At 47.5% G+C, this 18,793-nt stretch overlaps 1 protein-coding gene across 1 annotated transcript; it reads left to right on the top strand.

Moving 5' to 3' along the window:
* The first annotated feature begins 2,418 nt into the window (after positions 1 to 2,418).
* Positions 2,419 to 18,493, top strand: CDIP1 (cell death inducing p53 target 1). The gene is made up of 4 exons (XM_040356278.1): positions 2,419 to 2,637; positions 2,736 to 2,843; positions 14,122 to 14,419; positions 15,980 to 18,493. The coding sequence occupies exons 1-4, from the start codon at positions 2,499 to 2,501 to the stop codon at positions 16,089 to 16,091; spliced, it is 657 nt and encodes a 218-aa protein (XP_040212212.1). The 5' UTR covers positions 2,419 to 2,498; the 3' UTR covers positions 16,092 to 18,493.
* The last annotated feature ends 300 nt before the right edge of the window (positions 18,494 to 18,793 follow it).

The following is an 18,793-nucleotide window of genomic DNA, read 5'->3' as shown; positions in this document are numbered from 1 at the left end:
ATCCTGCTCGGCGTGGACCAGGTAAGTGGTACACACCTCGTTCCGAGGTAAGTATTTCATAATAGGCTAGTATGCGGTGCATACTAGCCTATTATGCCTTTTGCATTGCAGGTTTGGGGGAAGAAAAAAAAAGTTTATGCGGTTTACAACCGCTTTAACCACTTTAGGGCTGCAACTAATGATTATTTTCATAATCGATTAGTTGGCCGATTATTGTTTAGATTAATCGACTAATCAGATAATCTTAAAAAAAAAAGTGTGGTGTACAATTTAGTTAATATGTAAATAAAAAAAGGCAATTTATTCTTAAATATCCATATGCAGTGGTAAATATAAATAACCAACTACAGTAATTGTAATGCCTTCTATTACCTCCACTTTCTCTGGGTCCAGATGTTTATCTTCCCTGCACAGAGTCTTTAAAGTGATTTTTTTTTTTTTTTTTAAACGAACTTGTTATACTTACCTGCTCTATGTAATGGTTTTGCACAGAGCAGCCCTGATCCTCCACTTCTGGGGTCCCTCACCAATGCTTCTGGCTCCTCCTGCCTTCAGAGTGCCTCAATAGCAAGCTGAAAAGTATAGTATAGAGCGCCCGCTATAGCAAGGTAAAAAAAACTTCTGCCTAAAGAACCACTCACTTCGAGGACTACATGTCCCATGAGGCATTGCTCCTCACACTTTCACAAATTCTCAGGCACTTAGTGACAGGTATGGATGGTGTACTGAGCTGTATGTGTGCTGCACTGTATTTCCTGATATGTAAACCAATAATGCATACTATATGCGGGCCAACTAATCAACTGGCCGATTAATCGATTATGAAAATAGTTGACAACTATTTTCGTAATCGATTAGTTGTCGATTAATCGATTAGTTGTTTCGGCCCTAAACCACTTAAGACCCGGACCAAAATGCAGGTGAAGGACCTGGCCCCTTTTTGCGATTTGGCACTGCAGCGCTTTAACTGACAATTGCGCGGTCGTGCAACGTGGCTCCCAAACAAAATTGACGTCCTTTTTTTCCCACAAATAGAGCTTTCTTTTGGTGGTATTTGATCACCTCTGGGGTTTTTATTTTTTGCGCTATAAACAAAAATAGAGCAACAATTATGAAACAAGTTCAATATTTTTTACTTTTTGCTATAATAAATATCTCCCAAAAATATATAAAACACATTTTTTTTTCCCTCAGTTTAGACCAATACGTATTCTTCTACTTTTTTTGGTAAAAAAAATCGCAATAAGCGTTTATCGGTTGGTTTAGCGCAAAAATTTATAGCGTTTACAAAATGGGGGATAGTTTTATTGCATTTTTATTAATTATTTTTTTTTTTTTATTATTTTTTACTACTAATGGCGGCTTTTTTTTTTTTTTGTGACTGCGACATTATGGCGGACACATTGGAAAATGTTGACACATTTTTGGGACCATCGTCATTTTCACAACAAAAAATGCATTTAAAATGCATGGTTTATTGTGGAAATGACAATTGCAGTTTGGGAGTTAACCACAGGGGGCGCTGAAGGGGTTATGTTTCACCTAATTACAACTGTAGGGGGGTGTGGCTGGGTACATGTACAGGACGTACCTGTACGTACATGTGCCATTCTGCCGACGTATATGTGCAGGAGGCGGTCCTTAAGTGGTTAAAATGCATTGTTTATTGTGAAAATGACAGTTGCAGTTTGGGAGTTAACCACAGGGGGCGCTAATGTGTGACCTGATGTGTGTTTACAACTGTAGGGGGGTGTGGCTGTAGGTGTGACGTCATCGGTTGTGTCCCCCTATAAAAGGGATGACACGATCGATGCAGCCGCCACAGTGAAGAACAGGGGAAGCCGTGTTTACACACGGCTCTCCCCGCTCTTCAGCTCCGGGGACCGATCGCGGGACTCCAGCGGCGATCGGGTCACGGAGCTTCGGACTGGGTCGCGGGAGCGCGCTCGCGACCCCACGGCTGGGCTTAAAGGACAACGTACCTATACGTTGATGTGCCCAGCCGTGCCATTCTGCCGACATACATCGGGGTGAAGGGGTCCTTAAGTGGTTAAGAGCGCCACTTTGCGCTCACGTGATTAGCCACCTCTCTCTTCTCCTCGTCTGAAAATTGCAGCGGGCGGGGCCGAGAATGACGTCAGTCAGGAGGGGAGGAGAGAGGCGGTGAGTCACCCGAGCGCCGAGCAACATAGCTGCATTTGTGTTTCATAACAGACACTTTTGCCGATGACAGTAAACAGAGACCGACTTGTTCACATCCCGGGTCCCCGTGAATTACGGTAATCACGGGCACTTGACTGCCGGAGATTTAACAATGGCGTCCCAGGTGCAGGCTACGGTTTGCCGACCCCTGTTCAGAACTGTGCTCAGAGTGATTTTACTTTTTTACCTGGAGTTCCTTATTTTATTGGCAGTTTACTACCGCTTTAGCTCAACATTGATGAAATGGATATCCTTGTATCACTGATTAGTATGTTTCATCCACGTAGAGACAAGTGATGGTTAATATTGATTGTCTTGTGTTCTTCTCCATCAGATCTATCCATAGCACCATGAACAGTGACCCACCCCCTCCCTACCCTGGGGGTCCCACAGCCCCACTATTAGAGGACAAGCATGGCTCCCCCAGCATGGAAGGTAATCCGTTATTGCTGCTCGCGGGGTGCTAACTTTCACCTTTTTTTAATTCCAGGCATCGTCATCAGGTACTAATCTGTTTTCCTTTTGATTTATAGATAACAGACAAGCTCCAGCGCCCTATCCACCCAGCCTGCCCTTCGCCCCCCCAGAATCTGGACCTCCTCCATATGAGGCTAACCCGGGATACATTCCCCCAAACCCTGGTAAGTCTTCTTCACAATACTCAACACATTCACAGTCCTGAACATCCTACTCAGCCTCACCTGTGCCAATTTAGATCGGTCTGTTTTGCCCCCAGCAACACTCACACTGTTGGATGGGAAAACAAAAAGGGAATTCCTTCTAAGAGCAGCATGAAAAGACTTTGTGGAAACTAAAGCCGACCATGGACGGTTCGATTCTTGGTTGGTTCAGCAGAAACCGGCCGAGATTCGAATCCTGTATGGGCAGGCTTTCAGCCTGCCCATACAGGATTCGAATCTCAGCCGGTTTCTGCTGAACCAACCAAGAATCGAACCGTCCATGGTCGGCTTTAGTTTCCACAAAGTCTTTTCATGCTGCTCTTAGAAGGAAGTTGATCAATCAATTTGGTTACAACCAGCATGTCGGATTTTACATGCAATTATTGCTAGCGGCTGTTATCCCCCGGCCAAGAGAACACAATGGCTACGCGGGAGGGATTACCCCATCAACACTGACTGTGTTGATGGGGGAATCAAACGATTTTCATTTCTACAACCCGTGGCTGCAGGAAAGAAAATCGCTCCATCAATGGTTGGCATTAGTGCCCATCAAGAGGATAGATGTGGAGCTTGGGGTCCCATGCCAATGGAGTTTGCCAAAGTAAGGAAATCCTTAAGCCCTCAGCTCTGAGTGATACCGCTCTGCAGCCTTGACCAGAAAGCGCCAAAGCCACCTTGGAACGCACGGCTGGCGCGGAAGCTGAAAGGACATTACACCGAGGAAGACCGGGGGGAATGGTAATGTGTTTTGGAGCGTTCGAGACGAGGGTCACACTGGAAATTAAGCTGATTGGAGCCTTATATAGAGAGATTTCTCGCTATGTAGAGAGATTGCACCACAGACTGGGGCCACACTGGAGAGTAAAGCGGACCTTCAGTCATTTTTTCAACTTTCCATCTATTACATTTTCTGCCCTTGTTGTTTTAACTTTGGATAGTAAAACATTTTTTTTTCTGCCAGTCAGTACCTTATACAGCCCACTCTCTTGTCTGGTCATTAGCCTAGGCTTGTGACATCATGCACAGCTCTCTCGCTCTCTCTCTATTATGAGAGTTTGCAAGGGAGGCAGGGTGAGTCATAGGAGGGCCAATGAGAGCTGGAGGTGTGCCTCTGTGTAAATCCAGGAGGTGAACAGGCAACGGCTTCAGCTGCCCACAGTTATGCAGCCAGACTCAGTGGAAGGAGATTTCTGCAGCATATTTGGCAAGTACAGAATCATAGTATATATAAAATAATATGCAAAGTGGTTGGAGGGAAGCTTCAGAATGGCAAAGATGATTTTTATTATAAATGATGTGAGCAGACTGCAGTTCCTTTTTTACAGAGCCGACTGTGGCTCTGTATTGATAGATTGCACCACAGATTGGGACCACACTAAAATAAAGCTGACTGGGGCCCTATAAAGAGAGATTGCATCACAGATTGGGGCCAAATTGAAAATGAAGCTGATTGGAGCCCTGTATAGAAAAAATGCACAATAGACTGGGGCCACACTGAAAATGAAGCTTCCTTGGGTCCTATATAGATAGCATGCACCACAGATTGGGGCCACGTGGCAAAAGAAGCTGACTGGGGCCCTGTATAGAGAGAGTGCACCTTTGACTGGGGCCACATGGGAAATGAAGCTTATCGGAGCCCAATATAGAGAGATTGCACCGCTGACTGGGGCCACACTGGAAATTAAGCTGACTGAGGCCCTGTATAGAGAGATTGCACCACAAACTGGGGCCACACTTGAAGGACTGATGTACGGTGCACAGAACCTGTTCCTCATTGCAATGGCTGATATATCCCACCGCTGCGGCTTTTCACATTTCGACACTGTTGGCGATCTTGACAAACATTAAAAAAAAAACAAATGTAATGTACCACATCCTCTGCTCAGAAAGAGCTTAATGAGAAACAAGGAGGATAATGTACTCTCTCTAATCTCAATGAGATTACGGGTAACAAGAGACATCCAAGTCCATTAAAGCAGCAATACAAACATTGCAGAGTCACTTAAGGCGATTCCCTCGGCCACAGAATTCATTTCAATGAATAATTCTGTCCTCCTCCAAACTGGAGTCAGAGAAATAAACATCATGTCCCTCTCTGCTGTTTCTCCTTCATCTTTTTTGTTACAAAATGTTGCTGACGACACCCGTGACTTCAGTCTGAGATGAAGGAGATCTGTACTCCAAACCCAAAAACATAAATGTAATTTATTGCAGATTACCAGTTCTTAGAAATGGTGGCTGCATTTGTATTTCTCTATCGTACATCACGGGACACAGAGCGGCATTCATTACTATATGGGTTATATGGAGTACCTTCAGGTGTAGACACTGGCAATCTTCAAACAGGAAATGCCCCTCCCTATATAACCCCCTCCCATAGGAGGAGTACCTCAGTTTTTACGCCAGTGTCTTAGGTGTTAGTCATGGTTTAGCTTGCCTCCGCATCCTTGGGATTAGGTGAGCTACCGGTTCTGTCCAAAAAAGCCTGCGCGCTAAAGTGGTCAGTAACCGGACCCCAAACCCTTGGGGTATAGCCCATAATGCTTTCTTTTTAAGAGAGCTGGACCCTGGGCCCAGAACTTAGAAAACCTTTGGGGCGCCTAATGTTTTCTGTTTGCCAGGGTGCTGTATGGGCCCAGGACAGTGGATCCTTCATGGAAGAAGAAGGTTCCCAGGGCCTGAAGGTCTAGACATCCCCACGGAGATGGGGGAAGATTGGACCTCTTGCTTGGCAAAGTCCTGCGGCATGGAGCAGGTAAGTAAGGGGAAAAACCTGCGGGGCTTGGCTCTTAGCAAGTTTTTTCTGGGAGGTCACAGGGGACATGCCTAAGGTTATGCATTGCATCTGGCAAACCAGTCACATATCATGAAGATAGGATGGCTCTATATGTTATATTTCCCCATAAAAAGTGACCTCCCTGGTAGTGTTGGAAAAGCTGTGAGTGGGGCCTTTTATGTACAAGTGTATGTGTGTGTCAGAGAGCTATGCTTACCTGCAAGCCTCCAGGCGATGCTCTATCCAGTCCTCTCCCTCATGCCTGCAAGGCAGGCAAAACGCTGACCTCCTCGTGTGTTCCAGGCCTGCGGCTGCAGGAACAGAGAGGCCCTTCCTCCCAACCCCCCCCCCCCCGTCGGCGGGCGCGCGCGCGGTGCGCGTGCACGTGTTATAGACGCATTTGGCGCCGTTTTAGCTGGGGGGGAAGGGCGGGTCAGTGGTTTAAAGGAAGGGGCGGCCCTTCCTTAGATGCCACAGCTCATTCATTTCTCTGGCTTAAGGGAGGAAGGACTGGAGTGAAGCACGGGGCGCTGAGGACACACAGTGGCCAGAAAGAATACTACAGTCTTCAGAAGATTGTGGTTTAGCCTAGGAATAGGCTGGTTTTCTTTTCCATCTCATAGTCTTTTCTTTGGCAATACTACTCAGGGGGATAGAATGTTTTTTCTTGCCTAGATTGAAAAAAAAAAAAAAAAAAAAAAAAAAGAAGAAAAGTTTTTCTTTAAAAAAAAAAAAAAAAAGTGTCATCTAGGGTAGAGGAAACATTTTTTATTCCCCAAACAGGTGTTTGGGCATTTAACTATTATAAGTCCCAGGTACCAATAAGTAGCAGGTGTACCTCGGTATTGTACCATGGCATCAAGATCAGAGGGTACAAAAGGTGGGGATTCCCCCGCAGAATCTGAGGTCTCGGATAGAGCTATGCCGCTGCTTTCCCCACAGGGAGCCTTTGGGCCATCGGGGTCTGGGGCTAGAGCTGACGCGAGTCAACCCTAAGGTGGTCACGGAGGAGGTGTTACTCGCCTCTTTAAATGAGATGCGGAGAAGCATGGGAAAAATGATAGCCGCAGCCATGCGGGGTAGTAAGCGGAATAGATCTCCGTCACCCGTGCGCGGACCCTCGGAAGAGGAGGTCCTTTCCTCTGGGGAATTGGACCTCTTGGACAGAGACCAAGTAGGTTCAGGGATCGAAGATCCGGATACAGAGGAGTCTGGGGCAGTCTCCCTGAGGGAGAGCTGGTGGATTCAGGGCTTGACGGACTTGGTCCATAAGGCATTCAACCTGCCTGTACCAGATCTCCAGGTATCGACGGTTTCAGCTTTGGGCTCACTGAGGGCGCCTCAAAGCAGTGCTGTGTTTCCGATCCATCCTCTATTGGAGGAAGTCTTGTTCCAAGAGTGGAACAAACCAGACAAGGTTTTCTTTCCACCTAAGAAATTTTCTGTCTTATATCCTATGGAAGAAAAGTTTTCCAAGAGATGGGCTTCTCCTGCAGTAGACGCAGCCATCTCATGTGTTAACAAATCGTTAACATGTCCTGTAGAAAACGTACAGGTTTTCAAAGATCCAGTTGATAGACGCTTGGAAGCCCTACTTAAGAACTCCTTCACTTCTGCAGGGGCAGTAGTACAGCCAGCCGTGGCTGCGATTGGAGTCGCTCAAGCTTTATCGGATCAATTTAAGCAAATGCTTGAACTTATTCCTGCCGAGCAGGCAGAAGAATTTTCGGATGTCCCTAAGGCCATATGTTTTACGGTAGACGCAATCAAGGATTCTATCCAACAAGCGTCACGTTTATCATTATCCCTTATCCATATGAGAAGACTCTTATGGTTAAAAAGCTGGGAGGCTGAGCCCCCATGCAAGAAGCTCCTGGCAGGGTTTCCCTTCCATGGAGGACGGCTCTTCGGAGAGGACTTAGATAAATACATTCAGACCATTTCAAGCGGCAAGAGTACTCTCTTGCCAACTAAGAAGAGGGTTCAGGGACCTGCGTTTAAACGACAGTCCTCCCCTGGGCAGGGGCCCTCTAATGCCAAGCAGTATCGACGGCCTCCTGCAAGAACAAACTTCGGCTTCAACAGCAGATCACAAGGACAGGCTGTTAGGGGCAAGAGGCAGTGGTTTCGCAAGCCAGCAAAACCAGCCCCCAAGTCTACCTCATGAAGGGGCGCCCCCACCCACGAAGGTGGGGGGAAGGCTGCGACTCTTTTCGGAGATTTGGGAAGCCAGCATTCCCGACGAGTGGGTACGGTCTTCCGTGGCCACAGGCTACAAGCTAGAATTCCTAAGGTTTCCTCCTCCTCATTTCCAGGAGTCGAGGATTCCAAACGATCTGGAGAAAGGAGCCGCATTAAGGTCGGCTCTAGATCATCTACTTTCCCAGGAAGTAATAGTAGAGGTACCAGTCCTGGAACAGGGGCTGGGTTTCTACTCCAACCTATTCATCATCCTAAAGCCCAATGGAGATGTCAGGCCAATTTTGGACCTAAAGATGGTAAATGCATACTTAAAAGTCCGCTCATTTCGGATGGAATCCGTACGGTCAGCAGCTGCCACACTCCAAAAAGACGACTTCATGGCGTCCATAGACATAAAGGATGCCTACCTTCATGTTCCAATTTATCAGCCACATCAAAGATATCTACGCTTTATGGTGGCTTCGCGTCATTTCCAATTCGTGGCGCTTCCCTTCAGGGTTGGCTACGGCCCCCCGGGTGTTCACGAAGGTTCTAGCTCCAATCCTAGCCAAGCTAAGGATCCAAGGGGTCACGATCCTAGCATACCTGGACGACCTCCTAGTCATAGACCACTCGTCTCCCGGCTTGGAACGAGCAGTGGCCCTCACGGTCCAATACCTCGAGAGGTTCGGCTGGGTCCTAAATCGAGAAAAGTCAGCATTCCAGCCCACAAGGCAGTTGGAATATCTCGGCATGAGATTAGACACGGAACAACAAGGGGTGTTCCTACCTCTGAGGAAGGTCAAAGCCATCAAGGAATTAATCCTACTGGTTCTAAGCAAGAAAGAACCGACTATTCGCCTATGTATGAGATTACTAGGCAAGATGGTGGCTACTTTCGAGGCGGTGCCATACGCCCAGAGCCACACTCGCATCCTGCAGGCAGCCATCCTGTCAGCATGGAGCAGAAGGCCACAGGCCTTGGATATCCCGTTGCCTCTCTCATCAAGAGTCCGGCAAAGTCTGTGTTGGTGGTTAGACCCTCAGAATCTACTGAAGGGAAAATCTTTCAGCCCAGTGGCTTGGAAGATAGTGACCACAGACGCCAGCCTGACGGGCTGGGGAGCGATTGTGGATGGTTCCACTCGCCAAGGTATTTGGGCAAAGCCAGAGAAGCTTTTACCCATCAACATCTTGGAGCTCAGAGCTGTTCGACTAGCCCTCAGGGCTTGGACGTCGAAATTGCAGGGGCTCCCGGTGAGAATTCAATCAGACAATGCCACGGCAGTGGCATACATAAATCACCAAGGGGGGACCAGGAGTCAGGCCGCTCAGAGAGAAGTGAGCTTGATTCTCCTATGGGCAGAGGCTCATGTGCCCTGCATATCGGCAATATTCATTCCCGGAGTGGACAACTTTCAGGCGGACTTCTTAAGCCGCCAGACTCTATGGCCGGGGGAATGGTCTCTGCATCCACAAGTCTTTCAAGCACTCTGCCAAAGATGGGGAGTGCCGGACGTGGATATCATGGCATCGAGACTCAACAAGAAGCTAGACAGGTTCATGTCCCGCTCAAGGGATCCGATGGCCTGCGGAACCGATGCTCTGGTTTGCCCTTGGCATCAGTTCAAGCTTCTTTATGCGTTTCCCCCGCTCCAGTTACTACCCCGCCTGCTGCGCAGGATCCGGGTGGAGCACATACCAGTTATCCTGGTAGCTCCAGCATGGCCCAGAAGGGCTTGGTACTCACTAATCCTAAGGATGGTAGTGGGAAACCCTTGGACTCTGCCTCTAAGGCCAGACCTGCTATCGCAAGGTCCGATCCTCCACCCTGCCTTACGGCATCTAAATTTGACGGCCTGGAAGCTGAATCCTTGATTCTCAGGGGTAGAGGTCTGTCTCAGAAAGTAATCTCTACCCTAATCAGAGCCAGGAAACCGGTCTCTAGGGTGATTTATCACAGGGTCTGGAAGGCCTATATAGGCTGGTGCGAGTCCAAGCTATGGCTTCCTCGCAAGTTCACCATAGATAGAGTTTTAAGTTTTCTCCAGCTAGGAGTGGATAAAGGATTGGCATTAAGCACAATCAAAGGACAGATTTCTGCCCTGTCAGTGTGGTTTCAGCGGCCGCTGGCCACCCACTCGCTGGTTAAGACCTTCCTTCAAGGGGTCTTACGTATTAAACCTCCAGTTAAATCCCCGCTTTGTCCGTGGGATTTAAATCTTGTTCTGTCGAGTTTACAGAAACAACCGTTTGAGCCGTTGGCTGAAGTTCCTTTGGTTCTACTGACAAGGAAGTTGGTGTTTTTGGTTGCCATAGTTTCCGCAAGAAGAGTTTCGGAACTGGCAGCCTTATCCTGTAAGGAACCATATCTTATATTTCATAAGGACAAGGTCGTTCTCCGCCCTCATCCTTCCTTCTTACCGAAGGTCATATCCAGTTTTCATTTGAACCAGGATTTGGTATTACCATCCTTCTTCCCTAAACCTACTTCCAGAAAGGAAGGGTTGCTGCATACCTTGGATATTGTCAGGGCCATGAAGGCCTATCTTAAAGCTACAGAGAAGATCCGGAAAACAGATGTGCTGTTTATTCTACCGGATGGGCCCAAGAAGGGGCAGGCAGCTGCAAAGTCCACCATTTCTAGGTGGATTAAGCAATTAATCACTCAGGCCTACGGCTTGAAAGGGTTGCCTCCTCCAGTATCATTAAAGGCTCATTCTACTAGAGCCATGGGCGCATCCTGGGCAGCACACCACCAGATCTCTATGGCTCAAGTTTGCAAGGCGGCAACCTGGTCTTCTGTCCACACATTTACAAAATTCTACAAGTTGGACGTAAGAAGGAATACTGATACTGCCTTCGGGCAGGCAGTGCTGCAGGCTGCAGTTTGAGACCCTCGGATTCCGGGGGCTCCTCTTTTTTTGAGTTAAATTTAAAATTTAAGATTATTTTTCTCAAATAAGTTGGATTTATTATGATTTGAGTATATCTCTAAATTAAATCCTTTTGTCTTGGAGATGTTCTCCCTCCCCTCATTGTAAGCATTGCTTTGGGACATCCCATATAGTAATGAATGCCGCTCTGTGTCCCGTGATGTACGATAGAGAAAAAGGGATTTTTAATACAGCTTACCTGTAAAATCCTTTTCTTGGAGTACATCACGGGACACAGAGCTCCCACCCCTCTTTTGAGGACCATTTTGGGAGGCATACTGCTTGCTACAAAACTGAGGTACTCCTCCTATGGGAGGGGGTTATATAGGGAGGGGCATTTCCTGTTTGAAGATTGCCAGTGTCTACACCTGAAGGTACTCCATATAACCCATATAGTAATGAATGCCGCTCTGTGTCCCGTGATGTACTCCAAGAAAAGGATTTTACAGGTAAGCTGTATTAAAAATCCCTTTTTTTTGTATTTATTATTTCTTCAGACTTTTTTTTTTACCTGGTGATCCTGCCAGTAACACACTCCATGTCCTAGGGAGACAACACTCAGCCACCAAGCTGTATCAGGATATCCAGCAGTAATAACCCCCCACACCCAAAATAAATAAAGAATTCCTGTCCTCTAGAGTAGTGGTCTCCAAACTGCTGCCTGCAGGCCGGATGCAGCCCTTTACATGCCTTTTAACCGGGCCCCCGGGAAGTTCTCTCACCGCACCCCCCCGGGAAGTTTGAACCCCCCCCCGGGAAGTTCTCTCACCGCAAGCCCATCCCCCCCCCCCCCCCCGGGAAGTTCTCTCACCGCAAGCCCCTCCCCCCCGCAAGTTTTCCGACCGCCCCCCCGGGAAGTTCTCCCACCGGCCCCACACCCCCGGGAAGTTCTCCCACCGGCCCCACACCCCCGGGAAGTTCTCCCACCGTCCCCACCCCCGGGAAGTTCTCCCACAGATATGAAGCGCTATTCTTCTCACTGATGCGGGTGATGGGATACTTCTGGATCCTATAAACTCTAGTCCTAGCTATCGCCTTATTATTGTTAATCTTACCTTTTTAGTATTGGCAGCACTTCTCCGTTCACCACACCCACATTCTGCGCAGGGAACAATGTATATATAAATGTGGCCAAACACAGATGGTTAGATCTACACACTGTTTGATTTATTGGTCCTCGTACAGCATATTTATCATATGCATTGGGTATCGAACGATTATCGGTGGGGCCGATTATCAGCGGCCGATTGTCACTTTTTATCATATCGGGCACCAACATACCCAATATTCCTGATATTGCTTCAAGGGGTTTTACTGGGGTGATTCTTGCAGCTGCAGTCATCGCCCTGGTACCGTTCTTTAGAGCGGACGGTCAGTTTTATTGTAATAACAACCAATGCGGCTCAGCAGTCACTCGGCTGTTATTACAAGCACCACCTTCTGCCACTCGCCCGGTCTCTCCGGTCCCACCGGGAGACCCGAGCAACCAACCTGCACGTCTGCCAGCTGGTTGAAGACCCGAACAAAGCCGATGCTTCATTTGGGTCTTGGTTCTAGTAACCCGGAGCAATGTTATGACATCACTTCCCGGATTACTGACATCTTAAAGGTGCCAAATTAAAAAAATATAAAGTATTCAAAAACTCAGATCTTGACGTTTTGAATACTTTCAAGTGCAGAGGAGTGGTTTGGTTTCTTATAGACCTCCGATCTCTCCATAAAGAGTACCTGTCACTGCTCATTACTGTCATACATTCAAGATCTAGCCCACCCATAGTATATTCCCAATCCAAGTCATGCCAAACACCCCCTATGTGCATACAGTTATTCATAGCATTTCTCATGTGTCAATGTTCAGACAGTTTTTATAACAGCTTTTATAACGCCACACAGGCTGTGATCAAGGCGTTTAGTTTTGTGGCTAACACAAAACTAAACCAAGACTTCCGTCTTCTCAATAGAAACATCTCTCTTACTTCAGAGTAACGATATATGTAAAGGAGTAATAACCCAAAACAAGAAATATTTTTTTAGGGGGCTCTCAACCACCACCTTCCACTGACACCAATAAATCATAAACGATCTGGAGGATGGGATAAACGGCTTAATCTCAGTATCTGCAGAGGATACTAAGCTAAGCGGGGCAATAACTTCTCCGCAGGATGTGGAAACCTTGCAAGAAGAACTGAACAAATTAATGGGGTGGCAAATGAGGTTTCATTTTGAAAAATATGAAATAATGCATTTGGGTGCCAAAAATATGAATGCAATCTACTCACTAGGGGGAGAACCTCTGGGGGAATCTAGGATGGAAAAGGACCTGGGGGTCCTAGTAGATGATGGGTTCAGCAATGGCATGCAATGCCAAGCTGCTGCAGGCAAAGCCATCAGAATATTGGCATGCATTAAAAAAGGGATCAACTCCAGAGATAAAACAATAATTCTCCCACTCTACAAGACTCTGGTCCGGCTGCACCTAGAGTATGCTGTCCAGTTCTGGGCACCAGTCCTCAGGAAGGATGTACTGGAACTGGAGAGAAGAGAAGGGCAACAAAGCTAATAAAGTTGCGAGCACTGAACTTATTCTCTCTGGAGAAGAGATGCTTGAGAGGGGATTTGATTTCAATTTACAAATACCGTACTGGTGACCGACAATAGTCTTTTGGAGAACTGGAGGCTAAAGACTTTGCAGCAAACTAGGTGGAGGGGGTGGGGGGGGCTGCAGTGGACTGGGTGGTACAGTGGATAGTTGGGAAGACTCTAAGGCAGGGATATGCAATTAGCGGACCTCCAGCTGTTCCAAAACTACAAGTCCCATCATGCCTCTGCCTCTGGGTGTCATGCTTGTGGCTCTCAGGTCTGCTAATTGCATATCCCTGCTCTAAGGGAACTCTGTGAGGGTTGAAGAGCACCGCAGGCAACTATGGGAGGTTGAATGGTGTTGGGGGATCTGCAACTGGCTGGAGGTCTTGGAAGAGGGAGGCTGAGGCCTGGCATCCGACCACTGCTCTAGAGGGAGGAGGTCCTAGAAGGGCCTTCTGTGTAATTGTTCATAATAATGTTTTACAAGGTGCTGACATTATTGGAGTGCGGCTGGTTGCTTTACATACAACTTGTTGGGAGCCATGGAGGAGCTTCTATTACCACAGACATAGACACACTTTGTGGTCTTGTGAGCAGCTGCTTCCCTTGGATTGCGCATTAATGTAACCATTATTATATTATGCCTGTCAGAGATGAAATGTGTTTCATGAGTTTGTATTTTCAGTTGGCCTTTAAACGATATCACATTAACCCTAAGCTTAGTGTTGTGTATGATCAGTTGACCCTTGTGTGTCTTCCCCAGGTTATTACCCTCCTCCTGGACCCTATGGACCTATGGGCTACTACCCACCTACAGCTGGACCGTATCCACCCCAGTTCCCATCCCCCAGTGCCCACGCCGCCACCACTGTCCTCGTGCCACCCGGAGCTGGCCCTACTTCTGCCACTACCACCACGGTGACCGTACTGCAAGGCGAGATGTTCCAGGGTTCTCCAGTACAGACAGTGTGCCCGCACTGCCAGCAGCCAATCACCACTAACATCAACCACGAGATCGGGCTCATGAATCTCCTGCTCTGCTGCTTCTGCTGCTTTGTGGGGTAAGTGTGGCGGCATCTCTTAACAGAATTAGGTTCATGTTGACCTGTTCCTCTGGTTGTTTTCATCGCTTGGAGATATCGGCATGCGGATCTGTCTGCTGGTCTTCAGAGTACCCCTCTGACTTCTTCTTAGCTGCAAGTTATGCATGCACATTCTGCTCTCTTTCATTCTCACAGAACGCTGAGCTGCGAGAGAGAGTGGACTGTGCATGCATAGGTAGGAAACCAAGGTAGCAGTGCTCATTCCTGAGTTTTCAGGGCCACTCCTCCAATGTTGGGTGCACCCTGCCATCTCCAGGACAGAGAAGGAAGGACAATTGTGTGAGCAGCTTAAAGAGCAAGTATTTCTTCGGAATTTTTTTTTTTTTTAATGTATTAAAGCGGAGTTCCACCCAAAAATTTCCGGTGTCACATTTGGCACCTTTCAGGGGGGAGGGGAGTGCAGATACCTGTCTAAAACAGGTATTTGCACCCACTTCTGGGCATAGACTCCTGTCGCGCCACTTGCTGGGAGGAGCCGAGACAGCCGCCGTGGGAATGCTGAAGAGGACATTCGGGGCCACTCTGCAAATCGAACTGCACAGTGGAGGTAAGTATAACATGTTTGTTTAAAAAAAAAAAAAAAAGAAACAAACCTATAGTATCCCTTTAATGCATTAAAGCAGAGGTCCCCCCGAATTTTTTTTTATTTTTTTTTTTTAAAGCCAGCAGCTACAAATACTGCAGCTGCTGACTTTTAAAAAATGGACACTTACCTGTTCAGCGTGCCCGCGATGTCGGCAGCCGAGGCTGAGCAATCGATCGTCTCTCGGCTGCCCCCGCCACCATCATCGGTGAGGGAATCATGAAGTGAAGCGTTGCGGCTTCACTGCACGGTTCCCTACTGCGCACTGGTCACCACTGGTTTCCCAGAAGACGGCGGGGAGTGACGCGAAGAGGCGTGACTCCCGAGACAGTATTTTCCCGGAAGTGGGTGCAAATACCTGTATTATACAGGTATCTGCACCCCCCTCTCCCCTGAAAGGTGCCAAATGTGAGGGGGGAAGCGTTCCGAAAAGCGGAAGTTCACTTTTTGTGTGGAACTCCGCTTTAAAGCGGAGTTCCACCCAAAAGTGGAACTTGCGCTTAATCCACTCCTCGCCCCCTTACATGCCACATTTGGCATGTAATTTATGTGGGGGGGGGGGAGTGGGGGCTTCAGGAGGAGTGGGACTTCCTGTCCCACTTCCTCCTTCCGCCGAGGGGCTGCTAAGGCGAATAGTCTAATCGCCTTTTGGCAGCCCCTCCCTGTAGGCGATCGCCTGGGACACGTCACAGGTCCCAGGCGATCGCCTGTCCAATTGGTGCCCACACTTGGAATGAAGACGCCGGCCGGAGAGGAGGGGAGCGTCGCTGGAACGTGGAGCAGGTGAGTGTATGTTTGTTAAAAGCCAGCAGCTACACTTTTTGTAGCTGCTGACTTTTAATAAACATTAAAAATGACTGGAACACCCCTTTAAGGTGAAAAACTTTAGGGCTTTAGAACCACTTTAACTTTTGTTTTTTTGTTTTCATCTTCAGATGTGACCTGGGCTGCTGTCTCATTCCTTGTATGATCAACGATCTGAAAGATGTAACCCACACCTGTCCTAACTGCAAGGCCTACATCTACACCTACAGAAGAATGGGCTAAAAGACATTTCATAAGTTCCTCTCCATCCCTAAAGCATTCATCTCCAAGCTACAGTCTCATCTTCTCCTCCACCTGCCCATCCCCACTCAGATGCTGTGAATCGAGACTCCTGATACGTCTAGGTCCAAACATGACATGGTCTGCTTATAAAATGAAGGAAAGAAGTCATTTCAGACTGACGACCATAGTCCAAGTGTCTTCTGGTGGTGCCCCCTCCCCTCCCAAGACAACTGGAAGATATTGCTGATGACTTTTATGCTGCTTTTAGGATCACTTAGGACTAGAAAGTCAATGTGTCAAAACAGAGTCTAGTTCAGATGGGCAACTATTGGGTTATGACATAACTGAAACACTGTCGTGGCTTTGTTGTTCCAAGTGTGCCGACACTGGTGGCCTCATAGGAAGGGAAGCTGACTTGCAAGATTGTCCATACCATTTCCAGATTTCCATACGTCAAGTCTGCGCTCCCAATCTGCTCAATCTTCAGCCCCATCTTGGCTACCTCAGAGATAAGTGGCATTAGGTTTTCGTGAAAGGCCAAGGTTGGTTTTCACAAAGAAGGGTAGACCAATCTGTCCCACCAGGAAATCGGCTGCTTTTAAAATAGGACTTACTACTAATCTGCATTTTTACACTTTTCCTGGTTTTTGGTAGCATATAAAAGCTCCAGGGGGGTTTGCCTTTTGATGTGATGACGCTTCAATCGTGGCTGAAAGGATTTACTGGAACTGGTCTACACAGACGCACACGTTTTGAATTCTCCAAGCTTTCACATTCATCATATACCGTAAAAAATTGGCCAAACCAAAATAATCATCCACCTGCTTCTTGTACCTCTCAGGGCCTCCGATGGTGATATCTCTGCACCTAGGTTCCCAACTCCTCCCACCTTCCATAACAGTTGTCTCGCTCTGATTTTAGGTTGTGTAGCATGCCACAGGATGAGTGAACTATTCCTGTTTTGGCCTAATAGATGTGCCAGTCCTCCAGCACCCATCCCTCCGTGACAAGTTGGCTTTGGGGGGGGACTGATCTTTTAAGATTTTTCATACCACTTGCGGTTGGCTCCCCTACTATATGATTTTAAAATGTTGTCTTGTCGGTAATTATTATTAAGTGGGTTGCAGCAGATGACCCAGAAATATATGCATTTGACATTATAATCAGTAGGACCGCGACTATGGAACGCTCTACCTACAGACATTCGAATGGAAGTGAACCATCGGGCCTTCAGGAAAAAAATTAAGACACATGTATTCTGAAGCGTGGCTGGACGACGACATTGGATACAGCGCCTTCAGGCGATTTAGTTCGCATTTGTAGCGCTATACAAGTTACTCACTCACACTCAGTAATCATCTCATTCATCCTCACAATGCAGTTAGATGACCTCCCTTATCCGTGCATTGCACTATAAGACTGCCCTCAGCCGCTGTCTTTCTCCATCCTCCACCCAAGCTTGGATTTTGGATGGTTTCATCTAACTGTATCTCATCTTCACTTGGATCCCGACAAAGTGACCCTGTCATTTACACCCTGTAGAGGCGGCTGTTTTTTTTACAGACTAGTGCTGGTCCAGATTATCGGTCCACTGGAAGCCCATGACATTTCTGGACTGTCACCAACTTCGCTGGCATCAATAATCTTTAAACTGGTATAGCTGAGCAGCTCTCACAATGGATGCTCTTGCTCTAAATTTCACAGAGCTCATGGAAAGGCTCTGCGAACCGTCATCTCAGTCATCCTCATGGTGCATTTAGATCACGTCCCATATCCGCGCATTGCACTAGAAGCCTGCCCTCAGCCGCTGTCTTGCTTCATCCTCCACCCAAGCTCAGATTTTGGAATGTTTTTCATCTTTTGGTATCTAATCGGAGGGAGGAATTCAGCTTCACTTGGATCTGAATAAAGTGACCCTGTCATGCACACCCTGTAGAGGTGGCTGTTTTTCCAGACTAGTGCTGGTCCAGATTATCGGTCTACTGGAAGCCATGACACCAACTTCACTGGCATCAATGATCTTTGCAATGGTATAGCTTGGCCCTCACAATGGATGCTTTGGCTCTAAACATCACAAGGCTCACAGAAAGGCAAGGCCACTCAGAACTGATATTTCAGCTGTAGGTAGATGCTGGTGGGCTGAATCTCTCTTGCTTCTTAAATCTTTTAGAGATCATAATCAAGAGATCTCTGCACCAGAGGAACTATCAGAATGTTGTAATTCTACTAAGGAGGAAGCCGTTAGGCAGGGTTTCTCAACCAGGGTTCCTTGAACAATAAGCAGCTTTTGCATCTCAGATAAGTCCCTCTAAGTTGATCCTTTTTAGTTACAGTGGAACCTCGGATTGCGAGTAACGCGGTTAACGAGCGTTTCGCAATACGAGCACTGTATTTTGAAAAATCCTAACTCGGTTTGCGAGTGTTGTCTCGCAAAACGAGCAGGATTCAGGACAAAGCGGTGTGCAGTACCTCGTTTGGCCTGAGGTGGGGGGCACCGAGGCCAAGCGGCACCATTCGGAAATGCTTGGAAATACTACGTTCCCGAGTCTTTCCGAGGTCAGCCGAGCTGTCCTCGAGCCTTTCCGGCTATCCAACCCCACCCCCCCCTGAACCCCCGTAATGGCTACAGCAGAATGAGCAGACCATATTCCAGAGGTAGATCCAGATAAGGATATCATTCAGCCCACCTACATCAACCTTTA

Source organism: Rana temporaria, chromosome 6, assembly GCF_905171775.1.
Source record: "Rana temporaria chromosome 6, aRanTem1.1, whole genome shotgun sequence".
Lineage (NCBI taxonomy): Eukaryota > Metazoa > Chordata > Amphibia > Anura > Ranidae > Rana > Rana temporaria.
This window is presented reverse-complemented; position numbering and strand designations above follow the sequence as displayed.

Bases quoted from the DNA above. Each gene is read 5' to 3' on its own strand.
- CDIP1 (XM_040356278.1), top strand. From the start codon at position 2,499: ATGGTTAATATTGATTGTCTTGTGTTCTTCTCCATCAGATCTATCCAT. The intron at 2,638-2,735 runs GTAATCCGTTAT...TTTGATTTATAG, and splicing joins TGGCTCCCCCAGCATGGAAG to ATAACAGACAAGCTCCAGCG. The intron at 14,420-15,979 runs GTAAGTGTGGCG...TTTCATCTTCAG, and splicing joins TGCTTCTGCTGCTTTGTGGG to ATGTGACCTGGGCTGCTGTC.